Source organism: Bactrocera tryoni, chromosome 2 (genome assembly GCF_016617805.1).
Source record: "Bactrocera tryoni isolate S06 chromosome 2, CSIRO_BtryS06_freeze2, whole genome shotgun sequence".
NCBI classification, from domain to species: Eukaryota; Metazoa; Arthropoda; class Insecta; order Diptera; family Tephritidae; genus Bactrocera; species Bactrocera tryoni.
In genome coordinates, this window is record NC_052500.1 from 22,109,574 (window position 1) to 22,122,753 (window position 13,180).

Genomic DNA, 13,180 nt, shown 5'->3' on the forward strand with positions numbered 1-13,180 from the left:
TATTTACTGTATTCAGCTATTGATTTATTGCGCTTTTAGTAGTTTTGAACAGTACCGTTATATGGGGAGTAAGCGGGGTTAACTTCCGATTTTATTCCTTTTCACTGCGTTTGTAGAAATTTTTAAAGTGCTGAGCCAATTTGGTTGTTCCAACTTAAGTGGTTTAGGAGATATGTACATTAAACTTATTAGAGGACGGAATCACGCCCACTTTTTCAAAATTCAATCAACACACAGATGCTTCTTGCCACTGTTATCCTCTGTACATTATTACAGTTTTATATCTTTATTAAATGCTTAGTTATGACATTTTATATGTTATCGATTAATGGCGATTGTGGGCGGGGCAGTGGTCCGATTATGCCCACGTTTCATCAAGATATCTTAATTTTTTCAGGTTATAGAGGACGGACGGGTCGACACATAGTTACCCGGATTTAAACCCGTCTCATTATCCTGATTAATTCTATATACATACATACAAGTATATAACCCTAAATCTATCTCGCTTAACGCGTACCACCATTAGGTGTACAAAACTATTATACTTATTATTTGGCAACATCTTGCAAGAATCTAAAAACGATGTAACCGAAGCTAGAATACCCTTCAAAAATAAAAAAGTTTCCATTAACGAACTCGATCAGTCGGTTTCCGATATGAAAAATTTCTTCAGATTTTCTAGCATTTTCTTAGACAGTTTGAGGTAACATAGCAATTCTTAATTTTGCTAATAACAACAAATATTTAAATAAGTATTTAATGACAAAACAATTTTATTAATAAAACTGGTAGTTCCACCTGTCTAATTTCGACTGTTTAGAACATTTGTATGTTGCATGTATCTTTCCATAAATTTTTTCAAGTCACACACGTCACAAGTCTTCTTCGATTGCCGCAACTCACAGATGGTATGAAAATAACCCATGTTCCCAACCCCCCAAACCCCAATTGTTATCATTCATTTAGAATATATTATCAAAAGCCCAAAGATGGACACAATCCTCATTTTGACCAGCGTCATCAGGTTGACCCTTTACCCATTTAGCATAGAGCATTGGACGTACGTCTTTGAGTGACATAAATTTACCTTCCTCGGCCAAATCGGTGACACCAAGCCAGAAATAAAGGCCAAGGTGACCTTCATTCGTGGTTAAATAACTCAATGCATTCATCTCTGCTGCCGATTCAATTACGGCCAAATCCATATCATAGTTGCGACAGTAAAGCGCCGCGCTGAACCAATTCATCTGTAATTAAGAGACTTGAATTACATAATTACAATTAAGAAAATTCTAAGTAAATTACCGCAGTAGCGGTATTTATTAGATAATATTTACTACCGAACTCTATGAAGGGTTGTGTCTCATTCTCACCTGCAATTTAGATAATAATAATAGTTGCTGAAAAAAAGTTCATATTCTTCCTGCACAATGACTCACCACCATTGGAAATATTAATAGACTTGGATAAGACGCCCGCAAAGCATAAAATTAAAATAAAATATTGCGTCAATCCCATTTTGGCGTTGATTAAATACTTTATTTACACCGTATTTGCAAACAAACACAACCGACACCGAAGAATGTTCATCGAACAATGTGATTATTGACTGGAATATCCAATTTATGTAAATTTATTAAATTGAATATATGAATGAATATGGATATTGTATATATGTATATTAGGGTGATTCAAAAAAAAAATTTTTTTTTTCAATTGGTACTCGCAAAAATAGGTTCCTAGACACCTCTAAGAAAGATTTTTGGAGAGGCTTTCTTAGAGGTGTCTAGGAACCTATTTTTCAGAGTACCAAACGAAAAAAAATTTTTTTTTTTTTTTGATCCACCCTAATTTTTTCATTGAGTTATAAAATTTATAAGAAATAAAAAATTTTCTCAAAAATCATCAAACTTTAACTGTTAATATCTTTTTATACGTTTGGGTTTACGAAAAAATCATAAGAGACCATATTTTAGATCATTCAATTTCCTACAAAACCTTATTAACAAGATATTTTTTCAAGTAGTTGGAAGCGAGATATAAATTTTTCTATCTGATGATAAGAAAAAATAGAAAACCGTTAGGCGGAGGACCTTCCCGTTACAATTAAAACTAATATTTGGAGAGGCATTCTTAGAGGTGTCTAGGAGCCTATTTTTGCGAGTATCAATTGCAAAAAAAAAAAAAATTTTTTTGAATCACCCTAATGTACACAAGATATATATAAATTGGATTTTCCCGTCTATATATATGCATATATGTACGTATTTTTGTACTTTTGTTAATATAATATTTATATTTTTATATTCCTTACACTCGCGTTCGTCTAACGGAAGTGTAATACGTTGTGTATATTCGTAAAAGTCCCAGAAATATACGCTAAAACTTTTTGCAAAGGGTATTTTAGGCAATAGTACACAGAAAATGTTAGAGTTTTTCCTTCTAATAGAACTAGTGGATGTAACCCTTATGATGAGAAGAATCGCTGTCCAAAATTGTTTAAGTAAATAGCTTCGACTATTATCAGCATTAAGTATTATATATGTTCGTACGTATATTAAATTCAACCTATTACCCAAAAAGAAACCTGCTAATTTTGTACCATCCAGATTTTTAGTCGGCAGAGGTAGTTCGGTAATGTTCATCAAATTTACATATTTGAAAATTAAATTGTGTAATCGCTCACGCAACTCGCAAGATTATCCAGTTTCGTTCTATGCGAGCTCAGTCCCTCCTTAGTCATAGCTGATAAATATTTTAAGCTCGAGAAAGGAAATATATTTCATTATCACCTCTGCCTTTTAACCACTACTTGCAAACGCATATATGTACTTGGATGGATTCATGCATACATTTCTCTTATAATAAATGCAATATATAGTATTTTTTCACCACGATATACTTTTTAAATTTTCCTTAAAAAAAAATAAAAATAAGTAAAGAAGGGAGGAGTGTTGGACAATACCCACAATCGAAAAATTTGTGCTTGGGGTTGTTGACATTCTGAAAGTGGTAGCGTGCTCTATTTCAAGTTTTTGAACGCTTTTTTAAAGTTTCTTTAAGAATATTACTATACTTCACCCTTTTTCGCCATGTCAAAATTCGCCGATCTAACTTGTATAGAAAAATTTGTTTTCATCGGCGAAAATACATGCTCCTTTGCGAATAAAATTCCCTTGTTTTTGTTCATCTTACTAATTATTGGATATTTTGCGACAAACTCGGGCATTGTACCCAGCACTATTTAGCGCTCTACGAACAGTCCAAGGATCAACAACCGTACCAACGTTTTTCTTCAGCATTGCTGCTATCTTCGATGATGGGGTTTTGGGATTTTTTTTATTACCTTTACTATTTCCCATTCATTATCTCAGAGTATGAGGTTTAGGCTACCTCCGCTCATATTCAGCGTTATATTATTAATATGATTCTATAATTTTAAAAAAGCTTTATTCGCGTTATTTTACTAAAATATCTCACATTTTATATAAACATAAGGTAGAAGTCATCTAAAAAGTTGGAAATCTCTACATAGGGCCTATCTTTAACATTGCTCAGATATACTTGAGAACATATTTTTAAGAAATTTCACAAATGCTTCAAACCACGTCAAGTGATCTCTTAAAATTTCGCAAAATCACCGATTTTGAAAATTAGCAGTTCATTGGCTGAGGAACAAGACTATAATATAAATATTTCATCAAAACTCATTTTTATATTCTCGCAACAAAGTTGCTAAGGGGAGTATTATAGTTTTGTTCACATAACGGTTGTTTGTAAGTCCTAAAACTAAAAGAGTCCGATATATATACCAAAGTGATCAGGGTGACGAGTAGAGTTGAAATCCGGATGTCTGTCTGTCCGTCCGTCTGTGCAAGCTGTAACTTGAGTTGAGATTCATCATGATATGACACTTGGTACACGTATTTCTTGGCTCTTAGGGAGGGGCATATTTGGACGTAATTTTTTTGGAAAAGTGGGCGTGACCCCGCCCCCTACTAAGTTTTTTGTACATATCTCGGAAACTACTATAGCTATGTCAACCAACCTCTATAGAGTCGTTTCCTTCAGGCATTTCCATATACAGTTCAAAAATGGAAGAAATCGGATAATAACCACGCCCACCTCCCATACAAAGGTTATGTTGAAAATCACTAAAAGTGCATTAACCGACTAACAAAAAACGTCAGAAATACTAAATTTTACGGAAGAAATGGCAGAAGGAAGCTGCACCCAGGCTTTTTTTTTAAATTAAAAATGGGCTTGGCGTCGCCCACTTATGGACCAAAAACCATATCTCAGGAGGATTTCAATGAAATTCGGTATATAATATTTTCCTAACACCCTGATGAGATGTACGAAATATGGGTGAAATCGGTTCACAACCACGCTTTCTTCCAATATAACGCTATTTTGAATTCCATCTGATGCCTTCTCTGTATAATATATACATTAGGAACCAATGATGATAGCGGAATAAAACTTTACACAAATACGGTATTTGAAAAATATGTAAATGACGGATAAAGAAATCTCGATATCACTTTATCATGCGAGAGTATAAAATGTTCGGTGACACCCGATCTTAGCCCTTCCTTACTTGTTGTTAATGTTATTGAAGATTGAAATTTAAAGCAAGATAAAATTGTAAAATTATTTTCTCATAAACCACTAGAGACAAATCGATGAAATTTTGTGAACTCAAATAAAAATGTCCGTGCTATATTATAGATATTTTTTCACGATCAATTTATTTAAATTATATTATTTTATAAACGATAGCGCGACGACGTTTTTCGTAAAAATTTAGTGATTTTGAAACCAATCCCCGCTGGTCGATTTCATAGGCTAAAATTAAAAAATAAAAGTTTCAAATTTATTCATTTTTGCTCTATCCCATTCGTGCGCGCTAAGAAAAGCGAGAGAAGTGAGACAATAGGAACGCGCGGATTGTGCAGTGAAAATAGCTTAAAAATTATCTCTTAACTCCAGACCTTCATACAACAGCTATTGCCGTCCCGTTCGAATTCAATTTCAAAAGGAATCAGTTCAATCAACCCTAAATTCACTAAATTTGCGCTAGATCCTGCAAGGGAATCAACTTCAAAATATTCTTGGTATTATCTTCTTTCGTCAGTCCATAAAATTTTAATTCGCGCTACCGATCTTGAGTCAAGCAACAAGAATGTTAAGACTTCATCATACACGAGAACTAACGGGTCGCTACAAATCAGTACTTGCTAAACCGATTACTATTGATCTTAGATTCTGTCATCACCAGTCAAAGAAAACTATCATGCAAAAGTAAAACAATTTTATTAAAATCAGTTTTTGATTTCATTTAATAATGTTCAAAAAATTCCTTTTTTTCGTTTATCAACTTTTTTCATTTAATATAATCGTAATTAGTTAAAATTTGTTACCATCGAGGGTAGGCGGAGTGGCTAACGAGAGAGGGAGATTTTAAAAAGCTTTGGCAAAAGTGTCACTTTTATATAGGTAATGGAAGTATTTTTGGCCCCTGATTCCATACAAGACTGACCACTGTGCAATCGCGCTTTCACTTTTCTTAGGCCCAAATAAACTTTCAAAATGGTTTTCTCTCCTGTTTTCGATATTCCAACGATGCCTAATTATCAATAGTCGCTTTTCAAGTACGAATTCCTTTATTTTATTAACGTGTTCATCATTAGTAGTACCCTCTTTGAATAATTTGCACCAATCAAAAACCACTTGCTTGCGACAAACAATTCCACCGAAGGCCTTTTCCAACATTCTAAACGTTTCCACACCAAAAATTTAATTCCGCACACAAAATTTGAAGGAACTTCTTTGTTGAACAATTTCAATCAACGTAAAAGTCGTCGAATGTACTTTATGTACTTCAGAAAGACAAGGGTATACTAAACAATAATGATTGCTTTGATGTGACAATTGGCACAGATGTCACTGACAGCCATACGAATCTAGAAAAAAATTTTACGAATTGCTTTTTGGTTTAAATAAAAAAGTCTTACTTTTTTTCTGCTCACATATAAAAATAATAAAATCATAAATATTTATTGAAATATTAGGGAAAAAAACTATATAATATCGGTCTTTTGGTAATGCTTTCGTATTAATTCGATATCGCGTTGGTTTTATTATGTACTATTATATCAAATTCATTTATAAACTTTTTCTGTATAAAATGTTTGTTCTAGCTTCTGCTGATAAGAAATCCGATTTTGACAATTTTTTATTTTTGTTTGGAAAGTAAACTAAAGTCTCCAAATAAAGAGGATTATCTCTATCCACACGGCCATCAGTCACATATAACGCTATAAAATATTTAAAAAAGGTATTCCACCTAACTAATTTTGACAGTGTGGAACATTTGTATGTTGCATGAATCTTTCCATAAAATTTTTCAAATCACACACGTCACAACTCTTCTTCGGGTGTCGCAGCTCACAGATGGCATAATACTGACCCATGCAAGTAACATCGTTCATAAAGAATATTTTACTATCAGAACGAAGATGTACACAATCCTCATTTTGACCAGCATCGTCTGGTTGACCGCCTGCCCATTTAGCATAGAGCATTGGACGTCCGTCTTTGAGTGACATAAATTTACCTTCCTGGGCCAAATCGGTGACACCGAGCCAAAACCGTTTACTAATGTGACCTTCATTCGTGGTTAAATAAGAACTCAATGCATTCATCTCAGCTAGCGATTCAATTACGGCCAAATCCATATCATAGTTGTGACAATAAAGCGCCGCACCGAACCAATTCATCTGTAATTAAGAGACTTAATTTATACAATTTTAATTGTGAAACTTCTAAGTAAATTACCGTAGTAGCAGTATTTATTAAGTAATATTTACTACCGATCTCTATGAAGGGTTGAGTCTCATTCTCACCTACAATTTAGATAATAATAACAGTTGCTGAAGAAAAAGTTCATATTCTTCCTGCAGAAAGACTCACCGCGATAGGAAATATTAATAGACTTGGATAAGACGCCCGCAAAGCACAAAATTAAAATAAAATATTGTGTCAATCCCATTTTGGCCTTGATTAAATACTTTATTAACACCGTATTTGCAAACAAACACAACCGACACCGAAGAATGTTCATAGAACAATGTGATTATAGACTGGAATAACAGATTTATATAAATTTATAAAATTAGATATATGTATGAATATGAATATATATATGTATATATATACAAGATATATGTATAAATGATTTTCCCATCTATATATATGTATATATGTCTTTTCGTACTTTAGTTGATATGAAGTTGTATTTTCATATTTTTTATATAAATTTTATAACGTTGTTCGTCTAACGAATGTGTAGTACATTTCATTATTGTATATGTATATTCGTAAAAGTCCCAGAAATATACGCAAAATCTTCTGCGAAGGGTAATTTGGGCAATAGTCCACAGGAAATCGCTGTTCAAATTTGTCTAGGTAAATAGCTTCGACTATTATCAGCATTAAGTATTATATATGTTCGTACCTATATGAAATTCAACCTATTACCCAAAAAGAAACCTGCTAATTTTGTACCATCTAGATTTTTAGTCGGCAGAGGTAGTTCGGTAATGTTCATCAAATTTATTCGAAAATTAAATTGTGGTATCGCTTTCGCAACTCGCAAGATTATCCAGTTTCGTTCTGTCCGAGCTCAGCCTCTCCTTAGTCATACCTGATAAATATTTTAAGCTCGAGAAAGGAAATATATTTCATTATCACCTCTGCCTTTTAACCACTACTTGCAAACGCATATACTTGGATGGTTTCATGCATACTTTTCTCTAATAATAAATGCAATATATGTACATATGTTAATTAGAAAACAAAATAAAATGTTTTGAGTGAGGAAATTTTGCTATTAAGTAAATATTTTTTCTTCACCATATACTATTTAAATTTCCTTTCAAAAAAATAAAGAAAAAAGTTAAGAAGGGCAAAGTGAGAAGGCCTTCTGGTGTTGTCAAAACGATATGTTAAAAAAAAAATGTTAACTTCGGTTGCTCCGAAGCTATAATATTGGTTGTCAAATATCTCCCTTCCGCTTTTTTTTTCTCTTTATTCAATGCTTGATAAAAAGTGTTACAGTAATCGGATTTAGTTCAAATATGCGCCGTTTCGTTCGATAATCTGTTTCCATCTGGACGGAAGCTTCACAATACCCCCTTCCTAATTTGCGAAGAACTCGGACAGCTGTTTTTCACAAGCTTCTTTTGAGTTCAACTTTATACCAACAAGGACGTTCGCCAAGGACAGGAACAGGTCGTAATCACTTGGCGCTATCACGAGTCATCAACGAAGTGTGTGGTTTGGCGTTGTCATGGTGGAACACTACACCCTTCCTGTTGGCCAAAACTGGACGCTTCTGGTGATCGCCTGCTTCAAGCGGTCCAGTTGTTCGCAGTAGATGGTAGAATTAAGCGTTTGGCCATATGGGAGCAGCTCATAGTGGATGATTCCCTTCCAATCCCACCAAACACACAGCATAACCTCCCTGGCCGGTGATCCCGGCGTGGCCACTATTTGGGACAATTCACTGGATTTCGACCACGACCGGTTTCGCTCGATATTGTCGTATGTGATCCATTTTTCGTCGCGAATCACCATCCACTTTAAAATGGGTCGAGTTCGTTCCGTTTCAATAGCATATCGCAGGTGTTGATTCGGTCCAGAAAGTTTTTTTGCGTCAAATCATGCGGCACCCAAACATGCTTTTATGTGTATCCAGCCGTCTGCAGATGGTTTAAAATGGTTTGGTGGCTAATTCCCATCTTTAGGTCTTCCACCGGATGGCATATCCATGGTGTCGTTTTCTCCCGCTCTGAATCGTCGAAACCATTCCTTCGCAGTTCGAAGTGATAAAGTACCGTCCCCCAATACACCATTGATCTCACGGAATGTTTCTCTAGTGGATTTGCCTTTAACGAAGGAAAACTTTAAAATAGCGCGAATTTCGGCGTTTATGACCTCCAGGTTTACATGTCTATAACTGTTGAACGCAATATCCAAACTAACCATGCATAGCGTCGTTTTGTAGATTATGTAAAGACGATGATCCAAGACAAATTTCGAGAAGATGTCTCGGTCGTTCCTACAAATAAAGATACTCTTGGCGAGAAAACAAAAGGTGCAAAATTTCAAATCGATATCTCAAAAACTTAGTCCCTCCGTCCATATACAGACAGACAGACGAACATGGCCAAGTCGACTTTGCTCGGCACGCGGATTAAAAATGATATATGTTTCATTGGATCTTCGACGTTTCCTTCTGGGGGTTACAAACATTGGGCCAAATATAATATACCCTGTTCGGAGTATAGAAATATTGTGAAAGGTTCGACAAACATTGTTCAACGAAACTGAGTGGTTTACAATCAAATTATTATCTTAGTATTTATATTAATTTTATAACTAAAATTTACTTCCTGTGGGCGAAAACGATATTATAATCATATTCAAATGAGATATACATATCTAACATAAACGCAACCGAAGAAGCTAAATTTATTACATGATTCGATGAGAAAAACCCAACTGAACTCATCGAAATTCATTATATCAGTCAGATGAGATGCAGACCATCTCCATTCATAATCAGCGTTAAACTGTTAATATAATTGTTCACGTGATTTTCTTAAAATATCTTACATTTTATTTTAACAAAACATGAAAATCAGCTGAAATATCGGAGATTACTATATAAGGTATATTAGGCCTGAGCTTGCTACATTAACCTTTAAGATTGCTAAGATATACTCGAGAACATATTTTCAAGCAATTCTACAAACATATAAAATGGCATATTGATTCACATATACGGCATATGATGTAAGTCGTTAGTGTCAATAATTTCATATATTATCATCATTAAACTGAAGTAATATACGTTTAGTTATTTTGCTAAGTTCACTTAGATATTGACCGATATATACGGCCAACCAGAAGTTTGAAAATCTTGTATTAGGTGTATAGTAGACAGGGGTAGTATTGACCCGAGTTTACCTATTTTTTGCATCATCTCCTATTCCTAACAGAAACAATGCTCTAAGTTTCATTAAGGTACCTCACATAGCATCACCAATATTTAGGCAGTAAAGTCAGCCGTAAACTCGAAAATCTTTCTATTATGAGGATAAGGAGATTATTGACGTGATTAAATTCATTTTTGACATTTATGTATATTATTATTAGAAAAAGATTCTCTCCGCATTGCAATAGTATATCTTACAGATTGACCGATATATTCGATAAAAAGTTCGCATCGGTACATAGGGGCTTGAATAATTTTGGTTCGATTCGGATTTTTGATTATAAGGTGGCACACTTCAAAGGCACTATTCGTGCGAAGTTTTATCACAGAAATAATATACTGGAAAGTGACAAAATCTAATAAAATTGTGTTATATGGGAAGTAGACGTGGTTGTAATCCAATTTTCAACTGTAACATAATTCTATCAGTATAATATTACCTGCCGGATTTGGCTGGAATCTGTCAAGCAAGTCTCGAGTTAGAGATTTTTAACTCAATGCGGGCGGTGCCATGCCCGTCGTTTAATTTTGACACCTATGAAGCTCTTTGATATTCGGTGCAAAATTTTATGTTTCTGGTTTTAACAAAACCGTTATATGAGGAGTGGGCGGTGTAATCAACCGGTTTCACCCATTTTTGCACTTGGGAGTAAAGGTGCTAAAAGGAGTTCTGTTGAAGGAGTTTAATGATTATTGCATCAGCTGCTTAAAAGTCCGTTTAGAGGATGAGGTCGCGCCAACTTTTTCAAAACTTTTAGTTCGCAGGTGGCCCTTGCTACTGCTATCCCCTGTACCAAACTAAAGGTTTAATTCTCGTGAGCATGACAGCGATTGCGCCCATCTACAAACTTCGCCTTATTTTTCTGCCAAGGAACAAAAACTTAAATTTTACTAAAGTTTCAACTCGTCTCGTCATACTGGTAATTTATATATACATATGTATATAAATATGTATAACCCTATATCTATCTGTATAAGTTTTAAGTCATTCAAACAACGATTAGGTGAACAAAACTATCAAACTCTATAGCAACCTGTTGTAGGAATATAACAATGAGTTTACATTTTTTGAGAAACACTACACGATTTAATTGCTTTTTCTTTTAATTACTATAAAATGTTTAATTATATTTCATATCGCTATGCTTAGTATAACTTATAACAACAATACATCCATGAATATTGGGCATTCAAAAAATGAGGACATAATTTTTATATAGGGATACGAGTAGTATACCCTAAGCTTCGTTATTTTACCAATTTTTCCTCATTAATACTTATGTACTTTTTCTAGCATTTTCTTAAACAGTTGCAAATGGCATAGCCAATACTCAATTTTGCATCGAACATTATTCCTTGATATTTACGCTCTTGACGCATTCCGAGACACTGCCAAAATCACTTATAACGTTATGTAATATTTAAAAGAAGGTATTGTTATGAAACAACGATTTTATTAATAAAACTGGCACTTCCACCTGACTAATTTCGACAATTTGGAATATTTGTATGTTGCATGAATCTTTCCATAAAATTTTTCAAATCACACACGTCACAAGTCTTCTTCGGCTGCCGCAACTCACAGATGGCATAATGCTGAGCCATGCAATTGTTATCATTCATATAGAATATATTTTCAAAAGCCCAAAGGTGTACACAATCCTCATTTTGACCAGCATTGTCTGGTTGACCGCCTGCCCATTTAGCATAGAGCATTGGACGTCCGTCTGTTAGTGACATAAATTTACCCTCATCGGCCAAATCGGTCAGACCCAGCCAAAAATTTTTACCAATATGACCTTCATTCGTGGTTAAATAAAAACTCAATGCATTCATCTCAGCTAGCGATTCAATTACGGCTAAATCACTATCATAGTTGCGACAAAAAAGCACCGCACCGAACCAATTCATCTGTAATTAAGAGATTTGAATTATATAATTTTAATTGTGAAACTTCTAAGTAAATTACCGTAGTAGCAGTATTTATTAAGTAATATTTACTACCGATCTCTATGAAGGGTTGAGTCTCATTCTCACCTACAATTTAGAAAGAGTTACAATTGCAGAAGAAAAAGTTCACATTCTTCCTTAAGAATGACTCACTGCGATTGGAAATATTAATAGACTGGGGTAAGACCCCCGCAAAGCACAAAATTAAAATACAGCATTTTGTCAAACCCATTTTGTCGCTGATTAATTACTTTATTTACACCGTATTTGCAGGCAATCTCAATCGACACTGAAGAATGTGTCGCGAAAAGTGTGATTATAGCGTAGAACCCCAATTTATATATGTGTGTATGTTTATATATATTTGTTCCAACTTTTGTTGATATACAGCACATACTTTCATATTTTTGTACACGCGCACAATTTGTAGCGTTGTATATTATAACTTTGTTCGTATCATCATCATATGTTCGTATAATCCCCACAAAACTCTTCTCTTCCTTTGTATATTTCAAGCAATACATATTTTTAGTAGAACTTATCATAAGTAGAGCCGAGATAGAAAGTGGTACAAATAAAATACTCATTATCAAAATAGTATGTATATATTTATACTTCGGTGAAGTTCGCGTTTTAATTTGCATGGTTGACTATCAACTTCGTCTAATATCCAAAAATAGACAACTTGTTTTTTGTAAATTAGTTACAAGAGAACAACCTGGTTAAATCGTGGGCTGATCCTGTTGTTGGTTCTGCCCGTTATCCCGTGAGTAGCAATAAAATACGCAACAAGTTTTATGCCGTATTGGTCAAGAATGTACAATGAGTCGAATTATCGCGTCTGCGGGGTTGGGGGTTATCACTTCCACGGCTTATCAGATTGACAATGGAACTACATCCCTAAGTAAAATTGTACCAGCGCGATTTTAAGCAATTGGGTACTTTTCTGAAATTAAATAAAATTGGTGAATATTAAAAAAAGAATAAAGAAATTAATGTGGTTAAGCGAAATTTGGTCTCGCAATTGACCTGTGAAGCACCCCTAACTCACTGAATTTATGCAAATTAGAATTAAAATATCAATATTCGTGAAGAATTCTTTGAAAATTTTCCTATAATTTTTTTAGTCCTGAAACATGTTGCTAATGAGTTTTGTTCACCTAA

The 13,180-nt window shown here is 34.2% G+C and overlaps 4 protein-coding genes across 8 annotated transcripts in view; 1 reads left to right on the forward strand and 3 right to left on the reverse strand.

The window, feature by feature from the left end:
• LOC120767408 (zonadhesin-like) overlaps positions 1–13,180 on the forward strand; it is an 83,203-nt gene that overhangs the window by 34,962 nt on the left and 35,061 nt on the right. The window lies entirely within an intron of this gene.
• On the reverse strand, positions 747–1,365 carry LOC120767422 (hepatic lectin-like). The gene is made up of 2 exons (XM_040093465.1): positions 1,344–1,365; positions 747–1,250 (listed from the first exon to the last, which is right to left on the reverse strand). The coding sequence occupies exon 2, from the start codon at positions 1,248–1,250 to the stop codon at positions 966–968; it is 285 nt and encodes a 94-aa protein (XP_039949399.1). The 5' UTR covers positions 1,344–1,365; the 3' UTR covers positions 747–965.
• On the reverse strand, positions 6,097–7,121 carry LOC120767415 (C-type lectin 37Db-like). Its single transcript, XM_040093456.1, has 3 exons — positions 6,979–7,121; positions 6,844–6,911; positions 6,097–6,785 (listed from the first exon to the last, which is right to left on the reverse strand). The coding sequence occupies exons 1-3, from the start codon at positions 7,055–7,057 to the stop codon at positions 6,357–6,359; spliced, it is 576 nt and encodes a 191-aa protein (XP_039949390.1). The 5' UTR covers positions 7,058–7,121; the 3' UTR covers positions 6,097–6,356.
• Positions 11,487–12,343, reverse strand: LOC120767416 (C-type lectin 37Db-like). Its single transcript, XM_040093458.1, has 3 exons — positions 12,170–12,343; positions 12,036–12,103; positions 11,487–11,977 (listed from the first exon to the last, which is right to left on the reverse strand). Exons 1-3 carry the CDS (start codon positions 12,246–12,248, stop codon positions 11,549–11,551), a joined length of 576 nt encoding a protein of 191 aa, XP_039949392.1. The 5' UTR covers positions 12,249–12,343; the 3' UTR covers positions 11,487–11,548.